We start from the raw sequence: 22,334 nt of genomic DNA, 5'->3' as shown, positions 1-22,334 counted from the left end.
GAGGAGGTAAAACACTACTGGTCAACTTGTTTAGGTTCTGCAAGTTCAGGTCATACTCAGAAGTTTCCTAATGGAGGTAACGAATCCACTTAGTTAGCTGATCCACTCACAGCTGATCTATTAAACTTTTCGTGTTGTTACTCAGAGATACGCATGGAGATGATGGTGGTGCAATAGGCGAAAGTAGAGCTGTTCCTCGTTCATTCGGTTAGAATTACCCTGACGTTACCTGTTCTAAATACTGCTTTTTACAGCTCCGTGGTATGATCCAGAATCACTCATTTAACTTGCACCGAGAAAGAGAGCTACTCCGTGACCAGGGTGATGCAAATAGGCATGTCAGTAACGGAGGCTGTTCTATCATCGACACACTTCACAGGTGTGTAGTTGCTCCATTCGGCTTTTCTCTTTTCTTTTTCTTGTCCGTCACGTCGAACAAGAGCAGGGTTTCATGGCAACGTAAGGATGCAGTAGAGGTGAGCTGGGTGTTTGCGGTGACGCTGTTGACGAGGTATGGCAGGATATTTGGCATTTGGATACGGGAACTTATGACGCTGTTGTTTATTCAGGAAATGAGCTCAACCACGAAGAAGAAAGGAAAAATTACTGGCATGCTACTGGAATTCGCTACGCGTCACGAGGCATAAAACTGCCATTTTATGCGGGGATTCTCTCCACAACCACCAACTAAAGTCGAGTTCACCACTGTGAGTCCTTTGCTTGCGTGTTTTTTATTCTTCTCAGGCACTTTTTGCTGCTTCGAGCGCACCATGTCGGCCTTTACTGCAGCACAGCAGGAAATGCGAGTTTTTGGCGTCTCTGGACCTTTTGTGCTATCTAGGAAGCTTGCAAGATTGTGGACAGGACAATATGCCGTTTTCTTTCTTGTCTTACAGGGCTTGAGTGCAAGCGTACTTAAATCAAAACCTAGGCAGGGGTAAACCTTCGTCCCATTCCACGATCGGTCCTGTCAGGATCTGGCGACCGAATAAAACTTGCCCATCCATGGTGTTTATCGCGGCTTGAGCTGCATTGTTGTCTTGGTAGATGATGTATCCAAAGCCGAGTGTCAACAGCGCCCTCCAACGGCGCGGCCTCCACGGCGTGCCCGCCACGGTGCGCCGCGCCGTGCTGTGGCGCCGTGGAGGCCGCGCCTAGAAAACATTCACATCTTTCTTTCATTGACTGATCATGTTTGCAACCAGCACAAATGGCGAAGAGGCTGTTAAGTCAGACTTCATCACTCGTCTCGCTGCTCGTTCCGCCACTTCCACATTGTTATAGATCCGAGAGGAGCCCAGCAGACATATCCAATCCTCGGCATCCGGGACAAAGGGCATGGTTTCCACAAGCTCCTCCGCGCGATCAACGTACCCGGATCTACCGAGAATGTCAACCATGCAGCTGTAGTGTTGCTTGCTCGCCTCCACACTGTGATCACTGCTAATGGAGCTGAAGCACTCCCATCCCACCCCGCAATCTCCCGCGTGGCTGCAAACAGCGAGCACGCAAGTGAAGCAAATCTCATCGGGTTTCAGGCCTTCGAGCTGGAGAAGCTTAAACAGATCCAACACTTGGTGAAACCCCCCATTGTGGGCATACGCCGTTAGCATGGCGGCCCAAGAGACAATATCTCGCTCCACCATGGAATCAAACTGCGACCGCGCCTCAACAAGATGCCCATTCTGAGCAAAAGCGGAGAGAATAGCATTGCAGGCTATAAGATCCCGTTGTGGCATTTCCGAAAACACTGCTCTTGCTTCTTCCAATAGCCGGTTTTGTGAGTAAGCCCATACCATTGCGGTCCACAACACCAAGTCCCTGGCGGGAATCCTATTAAACACAAACTTAGCAATCTCAAGATACCCTGTTTGAGCATATACATTAAGAAGTAAGCTCCACGCTGCTAGATTCCGTCCTGGCATATGATCAAAGGTTAGCTTCGTTTCATCCAAAGAAAGTCTTTGTGCGTAAGCTCCTAAGATGGTCGACCAAGAAGCCGAATCCGTGTGAGGCATCTTATCAAACAGGATATTTGCATCGAGAAGACATCCAAATCGGGTGTAGCATGCCAGCACTGCGTTCCAGACTACAAGATCACGGGCTGGCATCTCGTCAAAGAGAGCTTTCGCGTCTTCGAATTGGGTGATTGCCGAGAGCAAGCCAGTCCAAGAGACAGTGTTGCACTGCGGCATTCTCTCCAAGACCATCTGCGATTCAAGCGTCTTTCCACTCTGGGCATAGGCCACCAACATTCCATTCCACGAGACGTGATCCCTGACCGGCGAGCCATCAAAGACCTGCTTCGATCGCTCGCAGTGGTGCGCGAGCGCTGTGATGATTGAATTCGACGAAACAACGTTCCTCTCGGGCATTCTGTGGAAGAAGAGCTCCGCGGCTTGGAAATGCCCCCGCTGGACATACGCCGCCAGCATGGCATTCCACGTCACAAGACTGCGCGCCGACATGGAGTCGAAGATGCGCTTGGATTCTTCCAGATGCCCGTGCTGGGCATGTGCCGACAAAGCTGTCGTCCACGAGAAGTAGTCCTTTTCGGGTGCCGCCGCCAAGATTTGTGTCATCTTGTGTAAGCTTTTGGTCTTGGCACACGAGGCGAGCACTGTATTCCACGACACGAGATCTCTTTGAGGCATTCTCTCAAAGCATTTGGAGGTGTCATCCAAATGCCCATGGCGGGCATTTGCTACGAGGAAAGTGTTCCACGATACTTTATCTCTTTCGGGCATTAGGACAAACATTGTTCTCACAGATTGAAGTGTTCCAGTCTGTGATACTCCAGAAAGAATTGCATTCCACGAGATTAACCCGCGAGCCGGCATTCGATCGAAGATTTCCTGAGCCATGCATGGGTTGCCCGCTGAGCCATAGGCCCCCAGGATTGTGTTCCACGACACCACATTTCTTTTGCCCGCCTGATCGAACATAGCTTTGGATTCGCGCAGCTCTCCATTCTGGGCGTAGGCTGCCACGATCGAGTTCCATGAGATGCAGTCCTTTGGGTGGAGCGAATCAAATACGGAGCGTGCGTCGGCGGTGCTGCCGCATCTGCCGTACATTTGGATGACCCAATGATGGAGTTGGATCGATGGGGGATGATGGGACGAGAACAAACACGAGTGCAAGTTCTTGGCATGGGAAAGGTTGGTGCATGTCTTTACAGCAAAGACAAGCTGTTCAAGCATAGTCCATCAATCTCCCCAAACCCTGGATTATTAAACCGATTTCATAATGCGGAGCTTTTACCGCCAAATCGGAGCCTCTCACCCAAAAAACCATGCAATCATTTTGTACAGTTCTTGCGTCTTGAAGCTGCTGTTAGCAAACCTCGTACTGTGTTGTTATATCGATCTCCGCGGCTTAGTTTTTGGCTGCTGCTGGAGTGTTAGATTTGATGTAGTCGATTTCTTCCCTGCTGCAAATGCGTGAAGTCTTCTAGAGTTCAGGAGCTGGCTTGTCTTCCGCACAAGGAGAAAAACACATGCCTCTAGTTGCTCGTGGAGTTTTCGTTGTGCATCGAGAGAGCTAGATACGAGTGAAAGAAAAAGGCACACTGATTTACTTCAAAGTGAGTTTTGCGGGCCAGTGTTCTGTACTTTAGCACCTCCTTCATCCAGTCAAAGTGTAAATTCTTGTAGCCGTTCGTTCTATCAGATAATTAAATGAGTTCTTAATTCGTCGAAGTATCACAAGCCATGAATTTGTTTCTGAGGGCGCGGATTTGTCACAGATTGGCCTAAAATCCGTGAAGAAGCGCGTTTAGTCTCTTTCTTTGTGGATGATTGTGATCGAGTCTTTTCTGTTTCAAGACGCCATGAAGAATCGCAATGTGAGTGCTCTACAGCCTCCAATTTTGCATGGTTGTGATTTTCCAGCTATCGAAACGCACGGTGGAGCAGCCACAACTGCGATCCCTGCGAGGAAGCAAATAAATTTCGCTCAAGTTATCATGCTCTTAACTTTTTCAACACTTCGTGGAGTTGTCGTTGAAACCGTGCTGTATCCGATTGATACTATCAGAACTCGACTTCAGGAAAGCTCGAATTTCTTCTTTTTCTCCTGTCCTGACTTAAGTTCTCCTGCATGCCTTTTTCTTTCTCTTTTCATTCAATATGAACCACGAGCGGGAAGATCGTGCTGAAAGGCCTGTATCCGGGTCTAGCCGGAAACCTGCTGGGAATTTTACCGTAAGAAAATCTTTACTGGAGAACTGGAATGATTTAGTTTCGTGGTTTTCTCCAGGGCGTCGCGATATTTGTTGGAGTTTACAGGCCTATGAAACGGAATGCGTTCTAGATCATTTATGGTAAGCTTGTAAGGCTTGCTTCTTTTGCGTTTCAAATTTACAGACTGCTGGTGCTACTGGAGGAGCATCTTTCGTCCGTGTTCCCACCGAAGTAATCCGAAGTAATCAAGCTTTTTAGTCTGTTTTTTTTTCTTTTAAATCTCAGGTGGTGAAACAAAGCAAAGGGCGTCCAGAGTATTGTGAGCAACGAAGGTTTCAAGGGCCTCTGTGTTTGAAAGAAGAAAACTGTGGTTCCCGGTGCAGTGGCATGCTATTTGCAAATCAGGTGCACTGTATTTCCATTCGGCTTGTCAAAAACCAGGATGTAATTGCTTGAAGTGGCAGACTCGCAAGCCATATCAATGGAGGTTCGTCCACTGAGAATGCTAGAGGGCAGCACGAGCAACATTGCGGGAAACGATCCAGCGACACTCAGACTGCAAGATCCGACCAAAGCCTTGGTTCATGGAGTCATAGTCATACCTGGCATCATAACTAATCACAATGAGCCACGTGGATAATGCCATGGAGCAAACTCATTGTGTCTGGACCCTGGAAGGCCCAAATTAGTGTGCATCCTGCATGCCAATGCTTTTTTTACCACATTTCGTTCTACATTAGTAATGGAGTCATCTGGACACTCATGAGCGAGAACCAGGAAGATCTCAGTTTTGTATGGATCATCCAAGACGAGTACAAGATTATTTTCTGGTTACAAGAAACATGTTGTTAGTAATCCCATATAAGAGATTATATGGGAATGAGGTGCTGATTAGCTTAAGGTGTGACCATGTAAGTCATGGTATTCCTAGAGCTACATGTATTCTAGCCTTGATTCTTTGGCTTATCTGGTCAGAGCGAATAAGAGCAAGATATATGTGAATTTTTGCTTTAAACTTTAGGTTTTAGATTTTCAGTTTATTGTAAATAGAATGTAAAGACAGATAAGGTAGTTAAGATATGTAGTTATAGTTTCTATATATAAATACCCATGATGAGGCATTAGATGTGTGAGATGTTGAATTAACACATTAGACTGTATAAGGAGCTAAGCAACAGTAGCAGCAAGTAAAGGATAAAGCTAATGGGAGATTGAGAGATTTTAACAATTCATTTAAAAAATTAAAACATTTCATAGTACTAAAATTTTTAACAATTGGAAAAGTTATTTATGGAGATTCAAGTGCTTGGTAGTAGTAGAAGTGGAAGTCTGGCAATTCACAGCCAATTCCATATACTAGTGGTAGGATTGAAGCCATAACAATAAACAAGAGTGTGTCAAAGCCAAAACCAAGAATAAAGTTTTGGGTAGTTAGCTAATGAGTTTTTTATATATTTTTTTATCAACTCTCTATGTCCATCATTTCAAACTAGCTAGGCAATATTTAAGCTTAGATTCAAGCTTTGATCATCCGCCTGATTGTGAGTGGGAGAGTTAAAGGTAGAGATGATTCTTATACTATTGATTTCTGTGTATATGCACCCATCCATATACAATTAAGATATATAATTCTTTCAACTTCTGTGTGTCATTTTATTGTTTTCATTTTATAGATAGAAGATTCTATCTATTTTTTCTAAGATTCTATTTTAGCAATGATTAATTCAAATTTACCACTATAATCATGATCCATGCATGCCATAAATTTTGAGAAATTCACACTCGACCCATGTGATCCGAGCCCTAGATCGCTGGTGGAAGAAGGATCATCCTCTCTCTCTCACACAGAAGCAAATGGATCATCGATCGAGAGAAAAGTAAAAGGGGAAACAAAGAGGAAGAAGGAGAGAAGAATTGAATAGTATTAAGCTCAGCAAATGGCTATGGTTGACTGTTAGGCATCAATGTACATAGTGGTGTTCATATATCTACAACTCAATGCCATACAATTCATAGTAGAGAACCTGAGATAGGATCAAGAGTTAGTAAAAAAGCAGCAAACTAGATCATGGCCTTGTTAATATCTTGTATGACTAAAATCAGGCTAAGACAAGCAAAAATTAAATTTAAAACTAAACATCAGGTTTATTGTTGGCTTGTAGAGGTTAACATTAATTACCACTCTCCTCATCTTAGCAAATATCAACTTCTATTGTAATCCATATTTCTTGTAGAACAACTAGCAAAAGCCATTGTTAATTTACACACCTTAGCTTAATTTTCCCATGAAAAACACAATGAATTAATGGTTAATCTCTCTAGTATGAGATTGTGTAGACAGCTCTATCCCAAACTTTGCATGCTTCCAAATATAGAAAGCATTAATATATGAAATAACAACTCTTCATGGAAAAAGAGTTTTACTGCTTGCTTAACATTCATTGTTTCTATAATTATGATGAAATGTGCAATCTTTGATAACCACCATCAAAATGTTATAACCTTTAAATTTAGACAAGCAAGTGATGAAATCAAGTGTTATATTCTAAAATGGATATGTCTATATTGAAATGTATTGCAACTTCTCAACTTATTTCTTAGTTCTTCTTTTACATTGTTGGCAAGTAGGACAAAAATATACATAATCTATTATATCACCTTCCATATAAGAATAGAAAAATCTTTTATTTCAATAAGGCAAAAGTCTTTTATTTACTGCCATCTGGAACATCATGATCTTCCTGTAGAAACAACCATCATATGTCCTTAGATGAAATATATAATCAGTGTGTTATTTTGACAACTTTACACAATGTAATATTGCATTTGCTAACATGTTACTTCCATACAAAGCCTAAACATTTTCCAACAAATCTGAATTGATTGCCGACATTGCCTGAAATTGAGCCTAACAACTCAATGCATTCAAAATGATATTGTCTTTACCAAATTTATAAATTTGGTTGTGTTACAAAATAATTTGCTACGTTTTGCATGTAGCAACAAGCATTTTTTTAATAGTGGTGTTATTTCTATTTATTAATCTAATTGATCAAATGGAAGTTTATAATTATAAACATATTTATAATTTATAAACACAAGATTAATCTTATTGAATAATTTGATGGTAGAATATACTAGGAAGTGTTTAGGAAAATTTATAAAGTATAAAAATGTTTATAAATTTAAAATTAATTTAAATGAATAACAACCAAAATATAGAATATCAAAGTACCACCCAGGTTTGCTTAAACAATCAACATTTGGCAAAGTAGTTTAGAGAGTCTGGCCAAAATACATAATGTCCTAAAATTTCAAATCAATGAATATGCCCATGGAATGACTGACATGCTCATAATATGATACCCATAGTCTACATGAGTAATAAGTTCATGTATTACATTATATGCTCCTATATTTTACATGTATATTTACAACTGTTTGCAACCTCAAATTACATAGAATTATGTGGGACATGCCTATTCAAGATTCACCCTCCTTGCTAGTGCCAGTGAGGTTTCGATTGTGGTAAAGATAATTGTTTGGTTGCTAAAACTTGCAGCTCGCCATGTATACAAAACCATGAAAACAATGGACCACTTGTAGCTGAAAACCATCCATCGAATGCATATCCTCCTTATATGCCAAACCGCTGACAGATATAACGTTGGGTTCCTTCTAACTTGCTCTCAAAGTTCATCCGGCTTCTTGCTTTAGTCTTGCTCCAGAGCTCTGAATCCTTTCATGCTTTCAATGGATCTTGCTATTGATCAGGCCATCCTGGATGGGTTCCAGGAGGGCATTTCGCTGGGCCTCGGGATGATCCCGGTTGTGGGCTCCTTCGTGCAAGCCATATTCGGGCATGTGTGGAGCATTGCGTTTGCGCAGAGCTCCACGACCGCAGAGCAGAAAAAGGCCCCTATGGATTTGCTGTTCGAGGCGGGTGGGGAAGATGAACGAGCAAGCTCTGGCTGAAAACATCGCGGATCAAGCACGAGCTGCCAATGCCACCATCTCCCAGCTGAGCCAGGACTACTACGTCTGAGGGGATGAGGCTGTTCGAAAGCATGCAAAGTGGTGGAAGCTGCGAACCGGATGCGAGAACTTTTGTGGCCGTGCTGAAGAACTGCTCGATCCAGGCGGTGAAGGAAGAAGCCCGGCTGGTTGACGGGATGTTGCTGAAGCTGGAGAGCTTGAAACGAGGGATGGCTATTCACGCGGAAGCGGCGAGAAGGAAGCATGACTTAGACGGATACGTGACGAGCAGCTTGGTGGATATGTATGCCAAGTGTGGGAGCTTGGGTGACGCGGGCGAGCTTTTGATAGCATGCCTCGCCGGAGCGTTGTCTCTTGGAACGCGATGCTGCTGGGCTGTGCGGACAATGGCGAGGCCGCGGTCGAGGCCTTCAAGGACGATAACTCGGTCGGCACCCAGAAGATCGTGGTGCGATTCGAGAACTGCAAGGCCCAGCTCCTCCAGATGCTCAATCTCTTCTCCCAGCCCAGCTACATGAAGCACACACTCCTCTCTTACGGATCCGCGCTCGCATTGTACTCAACGCTGCTCCGCGAGATGATCCAAAGCGCCAAAGACTGCGGCTACTCCCCCTCGGAGGTGGCCGACTTCCAGAGAGACATCAATGACCGGATCAAATCCGCGCTCAACCAAGTCATGTTCGATGCTCTCTCCAAGCTAGTGAAAGAAGGGGGGGAATTCAAGTACCCCAGCATGGCCAGCGTCGCCATGAGCCTCTTCCAGATCTCTGCCGGCGTGATGAACTTCCACACCGAATGGCACAACGGCGCGGCTTGCCTGATCGCGAAGTCCCACGAGTACTACGCGGATTGCGACCTTGTGGATACCAAGGCGCACTACCAGCTCAACTTCCGCCCCAAGGTCGGTGTAGAGAAGAACTTCTATGCGATGCCCCAGGTGTTCGTCAGTGGTCGTCCGGCAATCCATATCTACACGAAGCCCGAGCAGGAGATCCAAGTAGCGCACTTCGTGTTCGAGGAGGACAACGTGGATATGAAATTCAGGGCGTACTACATGGTTGATGGTGACGACTATGACTCTTGGGAAGTGTTGGTGAACCTCAGTAGCTATTCCAATCCTCAGGTGTGTACACTTTCATGCTCAATTTGGAAACAAAGTTTATAGCCCTGAGATTGGTTTCTTGCTTTTGCAGGAGCTTCAATTCACCCTTAGCAAGCGTCAATCCGCCATTGTGTCTTTCCCGTGGGTGAAGATGTACTACTCCAACACAGAGGGAGGTGCTTGGAGCACCCATTATGACAAGTTCAGCACCAATATGAGGGTCTACTATGATGAGTACAATTCGTTCAAGCCAGAAAACGGCAGGTCATACACCATCACCACAAAGATGGCTGTGATTTATGAAGTCATAAGTTGGATATTTTGGAAATACTATATTGTTATACGAAGGCATGGCCGAAAACATGGACGAGTTGCTACTCTACAAGCAACTCTACAAGCCTCTACAAGGTGGCGATCTGCTAGTCATAACATGCTCGATACATGTCGTAATTGTCAGGAGCTTCCATCAAGCGTGTGCCGTCTTAATCTCCAGCCCATTTGCATCCGCAATCCATAGTAAAGAATTCATATTAAAGTACAAACAAAGAAGAGAATCGTATAATTTCAAGCGTTAGGTGCCTCTGCGTTTACACTGCTAAATAACTTGGAAAAACAAAGGGACAAGAAATGCACGCCATAGTGTGAGTGTCACAGACGCAAAAAGTGTTTAGAGTCCAGTTGAATCTTGAAATATGAAAATGTATTATACAATTTCAAGAGATTCTATTGTTTGCAAGAAAAGCTCGAAAGTAGGATTTTCTTTTAGGGTTCTTGGCCGCGATGGCGGAAGGAGAGGATCCGCCGCCCAAGGCTTTCAAGTTTTCGTGCACGCCCGCATTGGATGCGCTCTGGTTTTGCTACTGTAAGTGTGTGCTCCTTCACATTCATAGCATCTAAATGTTTTTTTTGGCTCTCGCAGCGCCCGTATTCCAGCTCCGAGAATACTACCGGGAAGGCACCTTCAACACTTGCACAGACAAATTCTGGGATGTGATGAACTGCTTCCGCCTCAAGACGAAGAAACTGGCCGAGGCTCAGGTCAATCTCTCTCGCTCTCGCTCACTCCAGAGTGAGTTTCTTACGATTTCTCCGCAGGTAATCATCGAAAGCGAGAATCGGAAGCGCGAGCAGCCGCTGTTTTGGGAGCTGCGATCCAAGGAAGAAGCAACCGAAGCCTGGAACAAAGATTTCCCCGATATGAAGGAGAGTGATGGTCTTTAAATCCTCGTTCTCAGCAAGAAAGTGGTCCTCAAGAGATCAAACTTTGCTCGTGACGATCTGGATCATTCCAATGAAGATCTAGACATTGCCAAGGAATTCCTTCTCAAGCCCGCTTTCCACTGTTGGGATTGGATTGAGGGACGAGCACCTTGCGGCCCTTTCGCCGCCGCCGCCGCAGCACATTCCTCCCGCCGGGCGTCGACATCCTCTTCCGGAATCCCTGCGCCCTCGCCCGCGACTTGCGAGACCTGGATCTCTTGGTGCATGCCATGGATGCCTTGCCCGCTCTCACTACCAGCTGCCGCGGCCGCTTCTTCGCTCCATCCACGCACACCGGCGCCGAGAAGAGCCCCCACGACGATCCTCCTGTGAGATTCTAGCGTTGAATCGATTGGTGAGGGAAGGAATCAATCGGACCTGAGAAGAGCGCTCCCCGCGCGGATGAGAGGGACGACGCCGCGGCCGTGGGCGCGAACGAGGACGCATCGAGACCTAATCGAGAGGAGGAGGAGGAGATTGGGCGTAGGGCGAGTGTTCTTCCCAGCGATGGCGCCATAGCCATTGCGAGCGCCATCTTATCCCCTGTTTTTAACAAACCCTAAAAAGGTAAAGGGGTAAAGCAACATGGAATAGTTATTTCCCCTTTCATGGCATTTGCCCTAACCCCAAGCTCCACTGTTCTTGGCAAATCCCACGCCCTAGACAACGATTTCGTTGCGAGGTATGCCGATCTCATCCGCCAGTGCCGCGATTCTGGCGCTCTCGCCCAGGGCAAGCTCCTCCACGCGCGGCTCGCGAGATCGCTGCTCGACACCCACACATTCCTGGGAAATCTCCTCGTCGAGATGTATGGGAGATGCGGCAGCACCGCCGACGCTGCTGCGGCCTTCGATCGAATCGCGAATCGCAATGTTTTCTCCTGGACGATCCTCATCGCGGCATTTGCCCGGAATGGCCAATCCGTGCCAGCGATGGTGGCGTTCCAGCAAATGGATCTGGAAGGGGTTCGCCCAAACAAGGTCACGTTCTTGGCTATGGTGGACGCGTGCTCTGGCTATGGCTGCCCTGGCCAGGCACTGGATCTTCACCAGCGAGTCCTCGCATCGATCGAATTCGATCTTGTGCTTGCGACCGCGATCATCAGCATGCTGGGGAAGTGTGGGATCATCGCCGCCGCGGAGGAGGAATTCCTGGCAAATCTGGAGTTAATCGAGAGCAAGCGATGCGTGATCGCGTGGAATGCCATGCTTGCTGCCTATGCCCGCAATGGCTGCCATCGCGAGTGCCTGGATCTCTTCCAAGAGATCGTGGAGCTCGATCAGGGTTTGCCCGACGCTGCGACAATCGCCACTGCCCTCTCGGCGTGTTGCGATCCCAAGTTCTTGGATCTGGGGAAAGCAATCCACGCAAGAGCGATCGCTGATGACCGGATGGATCGATCCACCGTGGTGGGGAATTGCATCGTGAGAATGTACGCTCAATGCCAGAGCTTTGACGATTCGATGGCCGCATTTGAAGAGATCACTGCCAAGAACGCCGTGTCATGGTCGATCGCGATGGCGGCGCTCGTCCAGGCCGGGCGATCCGATGAGGCCGCGCGATTGCTGTGGCGGATGGATCTGGATGGAACCAAGCCAGACAAGATCGCAATAGTGAGCACGATTGGCGCATTTGGCGAAAGCATCCCCCCAATCTCCAATCCAAGACCCCAAGAACTCGCCGCGAGGGCTCGCGCAGCTGGATTACACACCGATCCCTTCGTCGGCAGCGCGATCGTGAGCATGCTTGCTCGATCCGGGATCTTGGACGATGCGTGTGAATCGTTTGCCGTGGTCTCGGACAAGCGCGATATCGTGGTGTGGAATTCTTTGCTAGCGGCACTGGAGAGCCAGCAAGCGATCGAGCTCTTCCATCGCCTGTGCTTGGAAGGGATTGCCCCAAATCCAGCCACCCTCGTCAGCGTCTTCGATGCGTTGTCCACGCTTGGCTGCGATGGTCGTGATCGCGCGCTCGCGATGGCGATCAAATTGGAGTCACTGATCGCGAGCTCGATGGATCTATCATCCAATCCATCAATGCTGTTCGTCCTAGAGAATTCGATGATCAACGCGTTTGGCAAGCTTGGCAGCCTCGCGGACGCGCGGCGGATCTTCGATGGGATGAGGAATCGCAGCGTCGTGTCGTGGACCGCGATGATCGATGCGTACGCGCGGCAGGGATTCCATCGCGAGGCGCTTGTTCTCTTTGAGCAGATGGATTTCGATCAAGAGATCCAGCCCAACGATTTCACCTTGAGCACCATCCTCGCGTCGTGTGCGAGAGTGGGAGAGATTGCCAAGATCCATGCGAGAGCTCAGTCGATTCATGGGGATCTAGATCTTGGCGCTGTGGTTGGATCGGCCTTGATCGCCAGCTATGGCGATTGCGGCTGCGTGGAGGAATCTCTCAAGGTCTTCCAAGAAATCAAATGCAAGAATACCGTGACATGGAACGCGATGATCGAGGCTCTCGCCAAGAACAATCAAGCCGGCGATGCGATCCACCTCCTCCACACGATGGATCTCGAGGGCGTAAAAGCCAGCGCCGCCACGCTCGCCATTGCGATCTCTGCGTGCTCGCAGCTGGGCAGGATCGATCAAGCTCGCGAGATCCACGCTCGAGCGGCGGCGATCAACCTGGGCGATGGCGATCAGCGCGAAATATTGGGCGTGGCGATGATCAACCTGTATGGCAGGGGAGGATTGCTGCCTGATGCTCGCCGATCCTTCCAAGATCTCGCGAAGAGCAACACACGCGCATCGATAAGCTCATGGAACGCGATCGTTGCCGCGATCGCTCGCGCGGGCGATTCCAGGGGCGTGGTGGAGGCATTCCACTCGATCCATCTGGAGGGACTGGAGCCGAATCAAGCGACCTTCTCGCAGTTGCTAGCGTCGTGCTGCCACACGGGATTGCTGGACGAGGTGTGGGAGAGATTTATCTACATGAGGGAAGATCACGGAGTAGAACAGGCAAAGAGGCACTGGAGCTCGGTGGTGGATGCCCTGGCGAGGGCGGGATCCATGGGAGATGCCGCGGATGTAGCGCGGACAATGCCCTTCCGCCCTAGCACCGCAGTGTGGAAGATCTTGCTCCATGCGTGCCAGATCCATGGCGAGGGCTGGGGTAGTGCCCACGGCGCCGCTCGCGAGGCGTCGAGGCTTCGCCCCATGGACGCCGTGCCCTATGTGCTGCTGGCCAACATGTATGCCACGTCATGACACGTCAACTTCCAGGTGGACCACCCCGGTGGGGCCAACTAAACCGAGCTCCACTTGGATATTCTTTCTTTCCTGTATATTGGAAATCGATACTAACGAACGGGATGGAGAGAGGGCGACACGGATATGGGCAAAAGCTGGTATTTTATCGCTACTTTACACACGCGGATGCTCTAGGGCAAGCTTGAGGATGGTGGAGAGCGCGCGGCGGTGGGGCTGGGGCTAGGGCTACTGGGAATCACAGGCTCCGCCACGATGATGCGGCGGTGGCGGCGCGGGCAAGAGTGGCGGCGGTGGCATTGTGGAGAGATGGCGGCGGCGGCGATCATCGCTCGATGAGAGCGAGCAGCAGCAGCAGGATTTGGAATCCCAGGAGCGTGTGCGCGTCGGATCGGATGATGAAGCGAGTGGGCAGCTTTGCAAAGGATGTGACGCCCAGTTTGTGCCTCACCGTGTGTGGGGTCTCGGATTTGGATGCTTGTGCCGAGGCATGCGCTTGATCTGTTTGTTCTACGCAGCATCACGTCCCCAATTGGAATGATGTTTGTATGCGGCGATGCCAGAGCGAGTGCCTAAGATCATGAGGGTATCAATGCAGAGAATTATTTTCTCCTATACTGTGTTCTTCGTTCTTTTGTGAAACGAAAACGATCGCAAGGAGAAAAGGCTCTCGTGGCCAAAACGCCGCCCTTGGATCACGCGTTCTATTAGGTAGTTTGAATTTTAGGGCTCTTGGCGATGACGGCCATGGAGGGAGTTCGCCGGCGGATGAGCGCTCTCGAGGCGGCGACGCAAGCTATGACGAAGCTCACGCAGAGGTAGGCGCCGGAGGCACAATGTAGCTTAGCTGATGCAGTGATTCATCGATCGCCTCGAAATACTTCTTCCAGTGATCCCATCCCGCAAGAAGATCACGATTTCATAGCTCGGCATCCGACATGGGAGGATCAGCTGCCTCCGATTCATGGGGTGAGCAAAGCAGCGCCGGATCGCGACCGAGCAGCGTCATCATCTTCGTCTGCCGCATTGATTGCCGCACTGGATCAACTGGCCCCAGCGATTCCCGATTCCCCGGCAACCAAGAACTGGAAGAGGGCTTACACTGCAATCAAGAGGCTCATGGTAACTTTACTTCTTTCGACTTTGGAGAGTCCTTAATTTCTGTTTCTAGAATATAAGAAGAAAGGCGAGGCGGACTGCTGTCGGGACTGGAGCAAGAATGGAGGGCACTGCGCTTGGAATTTGGAGCCTCTACAGCCCGTCACGCTTATACATTTTCAGGCTTCTCTACAATCAGTACGTGGATAGAAGTTTATCATCCTTCCTCTGACAGGCTTTGGTGGCAGGAGAGCCGAGTATGTTCTTGTGTTTCTTATATGCTCCCATATGATAGTGCTTATCTTTCAAGCGATGGCTGGGTCTAGGCACGAACGATGGACACACGTCCGGAGTTTCAACATCGATTTCCTGGACGAGCTCATCACGGCGCTTTATACGTAATCGTTGTTTCCCTCTTCGAGGTTTCCCCTCACACTTGTGTTTGCAGGATTGAAATGGTTTTACGAATTTCGGCTCTTGGTTTTATCAAAGGCCGTCACTGCTACATGCGGAATCCGTACAATAGGCTCGACTTTGTCGTTGTTTTCGATTCCTGGTATTGTTGAGGTTTTGTATCTGATGGTCGTAAGTGTTTCACCAGCTCTTTGCGAGGTGCAGGGTACATATCATTGCTCGAGGTGTAACTGGACATGATTTTTTCGCGCGGATAGCCGTGTTCCGCGTGTTTCGGGGCCTGCTAGCGTTGAAGCACGTCACATTTTTTGCCGATGTCATAGTATGGTTTGTAAATTTCTGATTTGTGCATTGTTAACACTTGACAATAGGCCATCATGGCGGCCGTGAAAAAGAGCGTTGGTCCTCTCCAAAACGTTATCCTTTTGACGTTTTTTCTGTTGGTTTTCTATTCTCTACTCGGCACGCAATTCTTGCAAAACTCGATGAATCAAAGGTAATCTCGATAGTTCTTATCACGTGAAATCAAAATCCTCCTGGGCAGGTGCTTTCGAACAGCGGACAAGCAACTGGCTTATCCCATGCGCTTTTGTGACAAAAAAGCTGCTGGCGGCTACGTATGTCCACCATTTCAGAACTGTATGGTGAGTTTTTTCTATAAGCTCATTCCTTATTCATCTCTTTGTTTGTAGACATACGAGAATCCCAACCATGGAGCCACAACTTTTGATTATCTCTGGTATTCGCTGCTTACCATGTTTCAGGTTTGTGTCACTTCATAGCATCTTATCGCCTTAGCACACTTCAAAGTGGACACTCTGCAGGTGATAACTTTGGAAGGATGGAGCCTCGTCATGCATGATGTGAAGGATGCTGAAGGAGAGCGAGCCAGTAAGGCGTTGACATTGTTTCTTTTATTGCTTACACAAGCCATTGCACTACAGATTCTTACTTTATGACGTTAATTGTTCTGGGTACATATTTCCTGACGAACGTTTTCATCGCCGGTATCAGTGGTGTATTTCTTCGTGTTCGATCAGAGCATCAGGTGCACACTTGTTTTTAATGACCGACTGATTTGGCTTAAGTTAAGCTGTTATTATCCAGGCTTTGCTGAGGAAAGCCCGTAGAACCTCGGTGTCCTTTTACGATGCAACGATGATGGCACAAGTGCTGAAAGACAATATCGTCAAAGCCGACTCGCACATGTCATGGTATAACCGCTTACTCAACAGGTCAAGAAAGGTGCAGCAGAATGTCGCGAGAGCATTAAGTCGGACACGGACCTCCCTGCGGACTGCCCTTCAAGCCAGATCAATGAGAGTGCGGTCTAGTAGGTCTTTCAGTCGAAGTATGACGATAGGAGTTCAAGCAGCGTTGACAGTTTCCGAAAAAAGCCGCGACATCGTTGAACATCCCAAGTTTGAGTGGGGAGTACTTCTCAGTGTCACCATTAACGTCGTGCTCTTATCGTCCTTCAAGTATGGGATGTCAAAACGGTTGTTGCATACGCTCGGTATTCATTTCACGACTTCCTTTCTATTCGTTCAGCATGATAAATTTTGTATGCAGACGGGTTACAAGCAGTAATGCTTTTTGCTTTCAGCGGGGAACTTCTGCTGCGCTTTCTAGCATACGGTCCTGGCGATTTTCTTGACGATGGTGAGTTCTTTGTTTTCATGTTGTCTTCTGGTCTGATCCCGAAATTTTCAGGAATGAATTTACTGGACTTGATGGTTGTTTTGACATCTATTGTGGCACTCAGTTCTCATTCGTTTCCAAATTTAACATCAATAAGAATTATGCGGTGGTTTTACTCTTCGAAGAAGTATGTTGCAAAACATCCCAGTGTAGTGGTGAGTTGCTGCGTTCACTTTGATTGATTTTAATACGTGATGCAGGCTACTTGCATGGAAAGCGTTGGCTCTTTGGCGGGGGTTTTTTTCTTTTTCCTTCTGGTTATCATAGTAATCTCTATCATCAGCATGGAATTGTACAGTGGGCAGTATTACAGCTTTCCTGAAGAGTATCCGCGAGGAAATCATGATTCCATACTGGAAGCCATGCTCGTCTGGTTTACAGTAACCACGGCTGAATCCTGGGTAAACCAAATGTGGAATTCCCTGCGACCTGGAGTTCAATATAAGTAAGCAGCCACTCAAGTATCTCTAGTATTGACGCATTCGTTTTTGCAGTGTAGTGGCACCGTTTTTATACGTCTTTTACTTCGTCGTGACAGTTTACGTCGTTCTGAATCTTATCATTGCTGTCTTGCTCGAGAGAAACGAGCTTACTGACAACCAGAAGAAGCGAATCCAACGGGTGAGTGAGGTAAAAAATGACAACTGCATCTAAGAACTATTTTCTTTCAGATGGAACACATGAAGTTAATCAGGAGAATGCAAAGTCAGGCACTCACAAGAAGCGGAAGCTGGGTTGTGGGCGCAGTAGAAGGAATGAAAGGTTTGCGACGGATGACAACTCGCATGTTAAGCGTCAAAGATCACGTAAGACCGGTTAAAGCCAGGCCAAGAGAGAAGGGGTCCCAGGGTCGTCAACGCCCGGCAGTAACTGCTGCTAAGGCTGATGGGGGCGCTACTGGATCCGCTTTAGAGGCCCCATCATCGGTCGTTCCAGCTGCAGAGTCTTCTGAAGCTCCGCCGTCGCGTCACAGGCGTTCTTCCCAAGTTTTACAGGTTTCTGGTTTTCCGTCTAATATCGGTGAAAGGAGGGGTTCAAGGACCGCACTTCAAGATGCCGTAATAACTCTCGACAAGATTCTCAGCAGTCCAAACATTGGCAGAAATCTAAGCAGGGCCTCTAGCAACAGGAAATCTTTCCAGCTGTCGGAGTACGAAGAGCTCGAGAGAACTCTTACAACCATACAGAGACCGTGGTACTTGCGAGAAGGGTCGCTTCTTCTATTTGGAGAGGGCAACACGATAAGGATCCTGTCTAGGAAGATCCTCGGCAGTAAACCGTACTTGTGGTTTGTGATAGTTTGGATGGTCATCAATACTTGGCTCGTAGTTGAGATGCGAGATGATGGAGAGCCGATAATTGTCCCCGATTTCATCTGGAATCTGCAGAAGATCAACTTTGTGGTAAGCACATGCTTACCTTATTTTGCTCGACATTGTACATTGTTTTGGAGCAGGTCTTTTCGCTAGACTGTTTGATGAAGATCGTTGCACAGGGACTTATTTTTGCGCCAGACGCATACCTGAGTGACTGGTACAACATCTTGGACTTGTTTATTCTCGTCACCGATGCGCTTATTCTTCTGAAGTATAACGCTGAGAATGAAACTTCCATACCAACCGTCGGTGCGTTTACTTCTCTTCGGCCATTTCGTTTCGTGGTTCGGTTTACAGGACTGAGGTCATTATTATCAAATCTTTTTCGGACTATTCCAGCAATTGTGTCGGTTATTCTCTTCACATTTTCAATTCTCCTGATATTTGGAACCATCGGGCTGCAGCAGTTTCGGGGCCTTCTCTGGAAATGCAATGACCCGACAATCACGCACCGAGCATATTGTACCGGCCTCTATGTTAATGACATTGGCATCCTTGTTCCCCGAGCCTGGGTTAATAACGTTTTCCACTTTGACGACATCCAGAATGCCCTCCTCAGTATGTTCGTCTGCTCCACTTTCGACAACTGGCTGACGCACTTCATGTATCCTGTCATGGACATCACTAGGGAAGACCACCAGCCTGTTCGGAACTCAAGTCCTGTCAACGCGTTGTTTTTCGTGGCATTCTGCTGTATCGGGGGATTTTATATCGTCAGAGTTTTCATCGGGGTGTTTATCAACGAGTTTGGAAAAAATTCTGGAGCAGTTCTTCTCACAGAGAGGCAGAAGCTGTGGAGGGACATGAACCGTATCATCCAGAAAACTTATGCTATTCCGCTGGCTCGACGACCAAGCAATCCCATCCGGGGGATGTGCTTCTACTTGATTCGCAATCCGACATATCAAAAGTGCATGATCCTCGCACTCCTTGGCTACTCCGGGCTACTTGCGACTAACTATGCTGGCCAGTCAGCAGTTGTTTCGGACCGGCGTCAGATGGCTCACTGTGCGATTACAACATATTTCCTGCTCGAATCCGTGATGAAGTTCCTTGGCGACGAGGTACCTCATTCATCTTTTTCTCGATTGTTTTTTGTTTGACCACCTGGTTTTTCCTTTCTCCAGTGGAAGGTCTATAAGAACGAGGTTGCACGGCAGATGGAGTTTGGACTCTCCATAATGGCCGCCATTGGTCTCATGGGAAAGAAGGGAACGGTGAGGGGCTATGTCGGCCGCACTGCCTACATTGCTCGAGTTTTTTGCATCATTCCTCACGTAGCGAGAGCGCGGGTTATTATGCGAACAATGTTCATCTGTTTGCCAACTGTAGCTGAGATACTCGCTCTTCTCGCAATTTTCATGTATATGTTCGCAGGGATGGCTTTTCAACTCTTCAGTGCAATGAAGGAAGGGACCTGCATTGGCCCGTCTGTCAACTTTCGCACTTTCGTCAACGCTTTCATCGCGGTGTTTCAGGTAAAGGCTTGCTTTTCTACCACTTTCAGTTTCGCTTTTCTTTTACAGGTTACAACTCTTGATAACTGGTCTTGCGTTATGATGGATACCACAATTGATGCACCCGCCTGCACCAACGGTAAAACACTACTCGGCGATGATTGTGGCTATCCAGAGGGCGGGATTATCTTCTTCGCCTTCTTGGTCTTGGTCGGGAGCCACATATTCATGAACTTGTTTGTGGCTGTCATACTGGATGCTGTAACCTTCGGCCTTGTGAACGAGAACTCTATGGTCATGCCAGAGCACCTGTTAGCATATCGAAACTTGTGGAGCCAAGAACCATTCGATCCCAAGTAAGCCACTTAATTACGTTCAAGTCCTTGCGGAACTAACTTTACAATCGTCCAGTGCTACGGGATACATTGGCATGCACAAGCTGCGACGATTTGTAAACGCCCTCGGTGATCCGCTGGGCCGGCGCTACAAATACGCGACCCAATGGTTTGGCGTGTTCCTCTCAATCTCTCTTTGTCTCTCACTCGTTTTTTTCTTTGTTCTGCTCAGGTACATGAGAATAGAGTACGAGGTGATGAGTTTTCGAGTTCCAAACAAAGGAATCCCTTTCAAGGAGCTGCTGGAAACGCTGACGCTGTATAAGATCGGACCAACTGTAAGTAGCTGCTATTCCAAGCTTTTGATACTTACGTTTGGCTCGGATTAACGCAGGGGTTGCCTCTCACTCTGCGCATCGAGCGTGAGAAGCGGATCCAGGCCGTGTACATCCAGGGCGCTGCAACGAAAATACAGGCTCTCGTGAGAGGTTTCCTGGCGAGGATAAGAGCCGGCAAAGGTGGTGCTGCTGTGAGCAAAAGCGAGGTGGCAGCTCAACAAGAATTGGAATCGACAAGGAGCAAACCCGAGGTGGTAGAGATTGCCAGGGACGTGAGAGGCGAAGCTCTCCTGGTGGGAGAATAGTGGTGCAGTCGCAGTTTTGTATATATTGATTTAGAGGATCGAACGACGTGGAGGTGAGAAGTTCGAATACCAAAACGCTTCCGAAATTAAAGCATGATACCGGGCTGGAAAAGCTAGACTGCCCGGAAGGCATGAAAATTCCACCTTGGCTTGAGGACCGCAGGTAGAACGTTCGAACTTTTGCCCCTAAATGTGAAGAAATTTCAAACCTGGCAGTGATGAAATGGACGATGGAATGATACTTTCACCCAATTTAATATTATTCAAATTAAGGGACACTTTAAGTATTTCAAAATCTTTACTCAATTTGAAAAAAAGGGGTGCTCATGACATTTTAGGAAGTTCAAATTTAGAAGTTTACAATTGGTATCATCTCAAATCCAACCCTATTAAGATAGTGGTCTAGTTTGAGGGGTAAGGTGTTAAGAGAGTGCAATTGTTAATTTTCATTCACAAGGGCATGAACTTTTAAGGAAATAAAATATAAAAGGAAAAAGTTGCATGATATAGTCATATGATGCAATGACTGATATAAAAACTTTGTCCTTCATTAGTGATGATTCATATGCTTTTTCCCTTTATATTTAAATTTATATAAATCATCTTTTGAGCCATTCTTTTCGCTTTTTTACACCATCTTAAAGCATTAACAATTGTAAATATAGTGTAAATATTAATCATTTTCACCACTGACAAAAAAGTTTCACTATAATCCATCCCTTTGACTTGTGTGAAACCTTTAATGACCAAGCAAGCTTTGTTGTGAATGGTACTATTGGTTGGATTATGAGTTCTCTTGAACACCCATTTATTATCATTAAATTTTCAATCAAAAGATTTGCCAAAAAAAATCCATTTCATCCTTGATGGTATTTGTGGGATTTGCCCCTAGTTACCCTCATGGTACATTGATGGGATTTGATTGTCTACAAATATACATAATTCAACCTCATCATTGGTAAGGGTGTTGTGTCTTCAAGCATCTTTTGAAAGAGTTATTGCACACATGGGCCTTCCAAGATTGAGGTAACTTCCACGTCCCACACATGTAAACAAACAAAAACTTAGGATTGAGAACTTTTTCTTCTTTTTACCCCCATTGCCCATGCAGCTAAATTGGGGTTGGGGGGGGGGGGGGGGGGGGGGGGGGGGTTTTTTTCCCAATTAACCCAAAAAAACCCCCCCCCCCCCCCCAAAGGGGTAAAAAAAAAAAAGGGATCCTTTTCCCCCCCCTGGCCTAAATTTTGGATTTTGGGGGAAAATTTTTGGCAACCCAAGGGGGGGGGGAACCAAATTTAAAACCCCCCCCCCCCAAAAAAAAGGGAAAACCCCCCCTAAAAAGAAGCCCCCCCCCAAAAAAGGGTTTTTTGGGCAAAAAATCTTTTTCCCCCCAAGGGGGGGGGGAAATTTTGGGATAATAAAAAAAACCCCCGTTTTTTTCTCATTGGACGGGAATTAGGGGGAAAAAAAAATTTTTTGCAAAATATTTTTCCCCAAAAAAAAAGTTTTAACAAAACTTTGTTTTTTTAGGGGGGGGACCCCAAAAT

The 22,334-nt window shown here is 47.2% G+C and overlaps 6 protein-coding genes across 7 annotated transcripts; 4 read left to right on the top strand and 2 right to left on the bottom strand.

Annotated features, from left to right (window-relative positions):
• LOC9656367 lies at window positions 1-666 on the top strand. The gene is made up of 2 exons (XM_024678689.1): window positions 1-379; window positions 446-666. Exons 1-2 carry the CDS (start codon window positions 264-266, stop codon window positions 645-647), a joined length of 318 nt encoding a protein of 105 aa, XP_024534457.1. The 5' UTR covers window positions 1-263; the 3' UTR covers window positions 648-666.
• A 512-nt stretch (window positions 667-1,178) lies between these two features.
• On the bottom strand, window positions 1,179-3,077 carry LOC112347685 (pentatricopeptide repeat-containing protein At4g02750-like). The gene has a single exon (XM_024679004.1). The coding sequence runs from the start codon at window positions 3,075-3,077 to the stop codon at window positions 1,179-1,181; it is 1,899 nt and encodes a 632-aa protein (XP_024534772.1).
• Window positions 3,078-9,952: 6,875 nt separating this feature from the next.
• On the top strand, window positions 9,953-10,556 carry LOC9656365. Its single transcript, XM_002973952.2, has 3 exons — window positions 9,953-10,144; window positions 10,202-10,320; window positions 10,378-10,556. The coding sequence occupies exons 1-3, from the start codon at window positions 10,063-10,065 to the stop codon at window positions 10,501-10,503; spliced, it is 327 nt and encodes a 108-aa protein (XP_002973998.1). The 5' UTR covers window positions 9,953-10,062; the 3' UTR covers window positions 10,504-10,556.
• On the bottom strand, window positions 10,481-11,112 carry LOC112347595 (50S ribosomal protein L34, chloroplastic-like). The gene is made up of 2 exons (XM_024678688.1): window positions 10,921-11,112; window positions 10,481-10,869 (listed from the first exon to the last, which is right to left on the bottom strand). The coding sequence occupies exons 1-2, from the start codon at window positions 11,075-11,077 to the stop codon at window positions 10,607-10,609; spliced, it is 420 nt and encodes a 139-aa protein (XP_024534456.1). The 5' UTR covers window positions 11,078-11,112; the 3' UTR covers window positions 10,481-10,606.
• Window positions 11,113-11,150: 38 nt separating this feature from the next.
• LOC112347684 (pentatricopeptide repeat-containing protein At4g19191, mitochondrial-like) lies at window positions 11,151-14,263 on the top strand. Its single transcript, XM_024679003.1, has 2 exons — window positions 11,151-13,747; window positions 14,008-14,263. The coding sequence occupies exons 1-2, from the start codon at window positions 11,151-11,153 to the stop codon at window positions 14,261-14,263; spliced, it is 2,853 nt and encodes a 950-aa protein (XP_024534771.1).
• LOC112347588 (voltage-dependent L-type calcium channel subunit alpha-1S-like) lies at window positions 13,911-20,873 on the top strand. Of its 2 annotated transcripts, none has more exons than XM_024678672.1 (23): window positions 13,911-14,581; window positions 14,654-14,885; window positions 14,935-15,059; window positions 15,110-15,259; window positions 15,310-15,417; window positions 15,480-15,597; window positions 15,647-15,771; window positions 15,820-15,919; window positions 15,968-16,039; window positions 16,100-16,166; window positions 16,220-16,323; window positions 16,383-16,791; window positions 16,848-16,937; window positions 16,989-17,131; window positions 17,177-17,421; window positions 17,471-17,597; window positions 17,648-18,379; window positions 18,472-19,416; window positions 19,480-19,830; window positions 19,879-20,165; window positions 20,221-20,313; window positions 20,377-20,482; window positions 20,539-20,873. In XM_024678672.1, the coding sequence occupies exons 1-23, from the start codon at window positions 14,502-14,504 to the stop codon at window positions 20,785-20,787; spliced, it is 5,058 nt and encodes a 1,685-aa protein (XP_024534440.1). In that variant the 5' UTR covers window positions 13,911-14,501; the 3' UTR covers window positions 20,788-20,873. The 2 variants fall into 2 exon arrangements, with proteins under 2 accessions (XP_024534440.1, XP_024534439.1); XM_024678671.1 differs by having other exon boundaries at window positions 18,433-19,416.
• The last annotated feature ends 1,461 nt before the right edge of the window (window positions 20,874-22,334 follow it).

This window comes from Selaginella moellendorffii, unplaced genomic scaffold (assembly GCF_000143415.4).
Source record: "Selaginella moellendorffii unplaced genomic scaffold, v1.0 SELMOscaffold_23, whole genome shotgun sequence".
NCBI classification, from domain to species: domain Eukaryota; kingdom Viridiplantae; phylum Streptophyta; class Lycopodiopsida; order Selaginellales; family Selaginellaceae; genus Selaginella; species Selaginella moellendorffii.
This window is presented reverse-complemented; position numbering and strand designations above follow the sequence as displayed.

What these genes read in the sequence shown, in the direction of transcription:
- LOC9656367 (XM_024678689.1), top strand. Translation starts at nt 264, where the DNA reads ATGATCCAGAATCACTCATTTAACTTGCACCGAGAAAGAGAGCTACTC. An exon ending in ATCATCGACACACTTCACAG is followed by an intron (nt 380 to 445) that starts GTGTGTAGTTGC and finishes GAACAAGAGCAG; the next exon opens with GGTTTCATGGCAACGTAAGG.
- LOC112347684 (XM_024679003.1), top strand. Translation starts at nt 11,151, where the DNA reads ATGGCATTTGCCCTAACCCCAAGCTCCACTGTTCTTGGCAAATCCCAC. An exon ending in TATGTGCTGCTGGCCAACAT is followed by an intron (nt 13,748 to 14,007) that starts GTATGCCACGTC and finishes TGGGAATCACAG; the next exon opens with GCTCCGCCACGATGATGCGG.
- LOC9656365 (XM_002973952.2), top strand. Translation starts at nt 10,063, where the DNA reads ATGGCGGAAGGAGAGGATCCGCCGCCCAAGGCTTTCAAGTTTTCGTGC. An exon ending in TGCGCTCTGGTTTTGCTACT is followed by an intron (nt 10,145 to 10,201) that starts GTAAGTGTGTGC and finishes TGGCTCTCGCAG; the next exon opens with CGCCCGTATTCCAGCTCCGA. An exon ending in AGAAACTGGCCGAGGCTCAG is followed by an intron (nt 10,321 to 10,377) that starts GTCAATCTCTCT and finishes ATTTCTCCGCAG; the next exon opens with GTAATCATCGAAAGCGAGAA.
- LOC112347685 (XM_024679004.1), bottom strand. Translation starts at nt 3,077, where the DNA reads ATGTACGGCAGATGCGGCAGCACCGCCGACGCACGCTCCGTATTTGAT.
- LOC112347588 (XM_024678671.1), top strand. Translation starts at nt 14,502, where the DNA reads ATGACGGCCATGGAGGGAGTTCGCCGGCGGATGAGCGCTCTCGAGGCG. An exon ending in CTCATCACGGCGCTTTATAC is followed by an intron (nt 15,260 to 15,309) that starts GTAATCGTTGTT and finishes TTGTGTTTGCAG; the next exon opens with GATTGAAATGGTTTTACGAA. An exon ending in TGAAGTTCCTTGGCGACGAG is followed by an intron (nt 19,417 to 19,479) that starts GTACCTCATTCA and finishes TCCTTTCTCCAG; the next exon opens with TGGAAGGTCTATAAGAACGA.
- LOC112347595 (XM_024678688.1), bottom strand. Translation starts at nt 11,077, where the DNA reads ATGGCGCTCGCAATGGCTATGGCGCCATCGCTGGGAAGAACACTCGCC. An exon ending in GCGGGGAGCGCTCTTCTCAG is followed by an intron (nt 10,870 to 10,920) that starts GTCCGATTGATT and finishes AGAATCTCACAG; the next exon opens with GAGGATCGTCGTGGGGGCTC.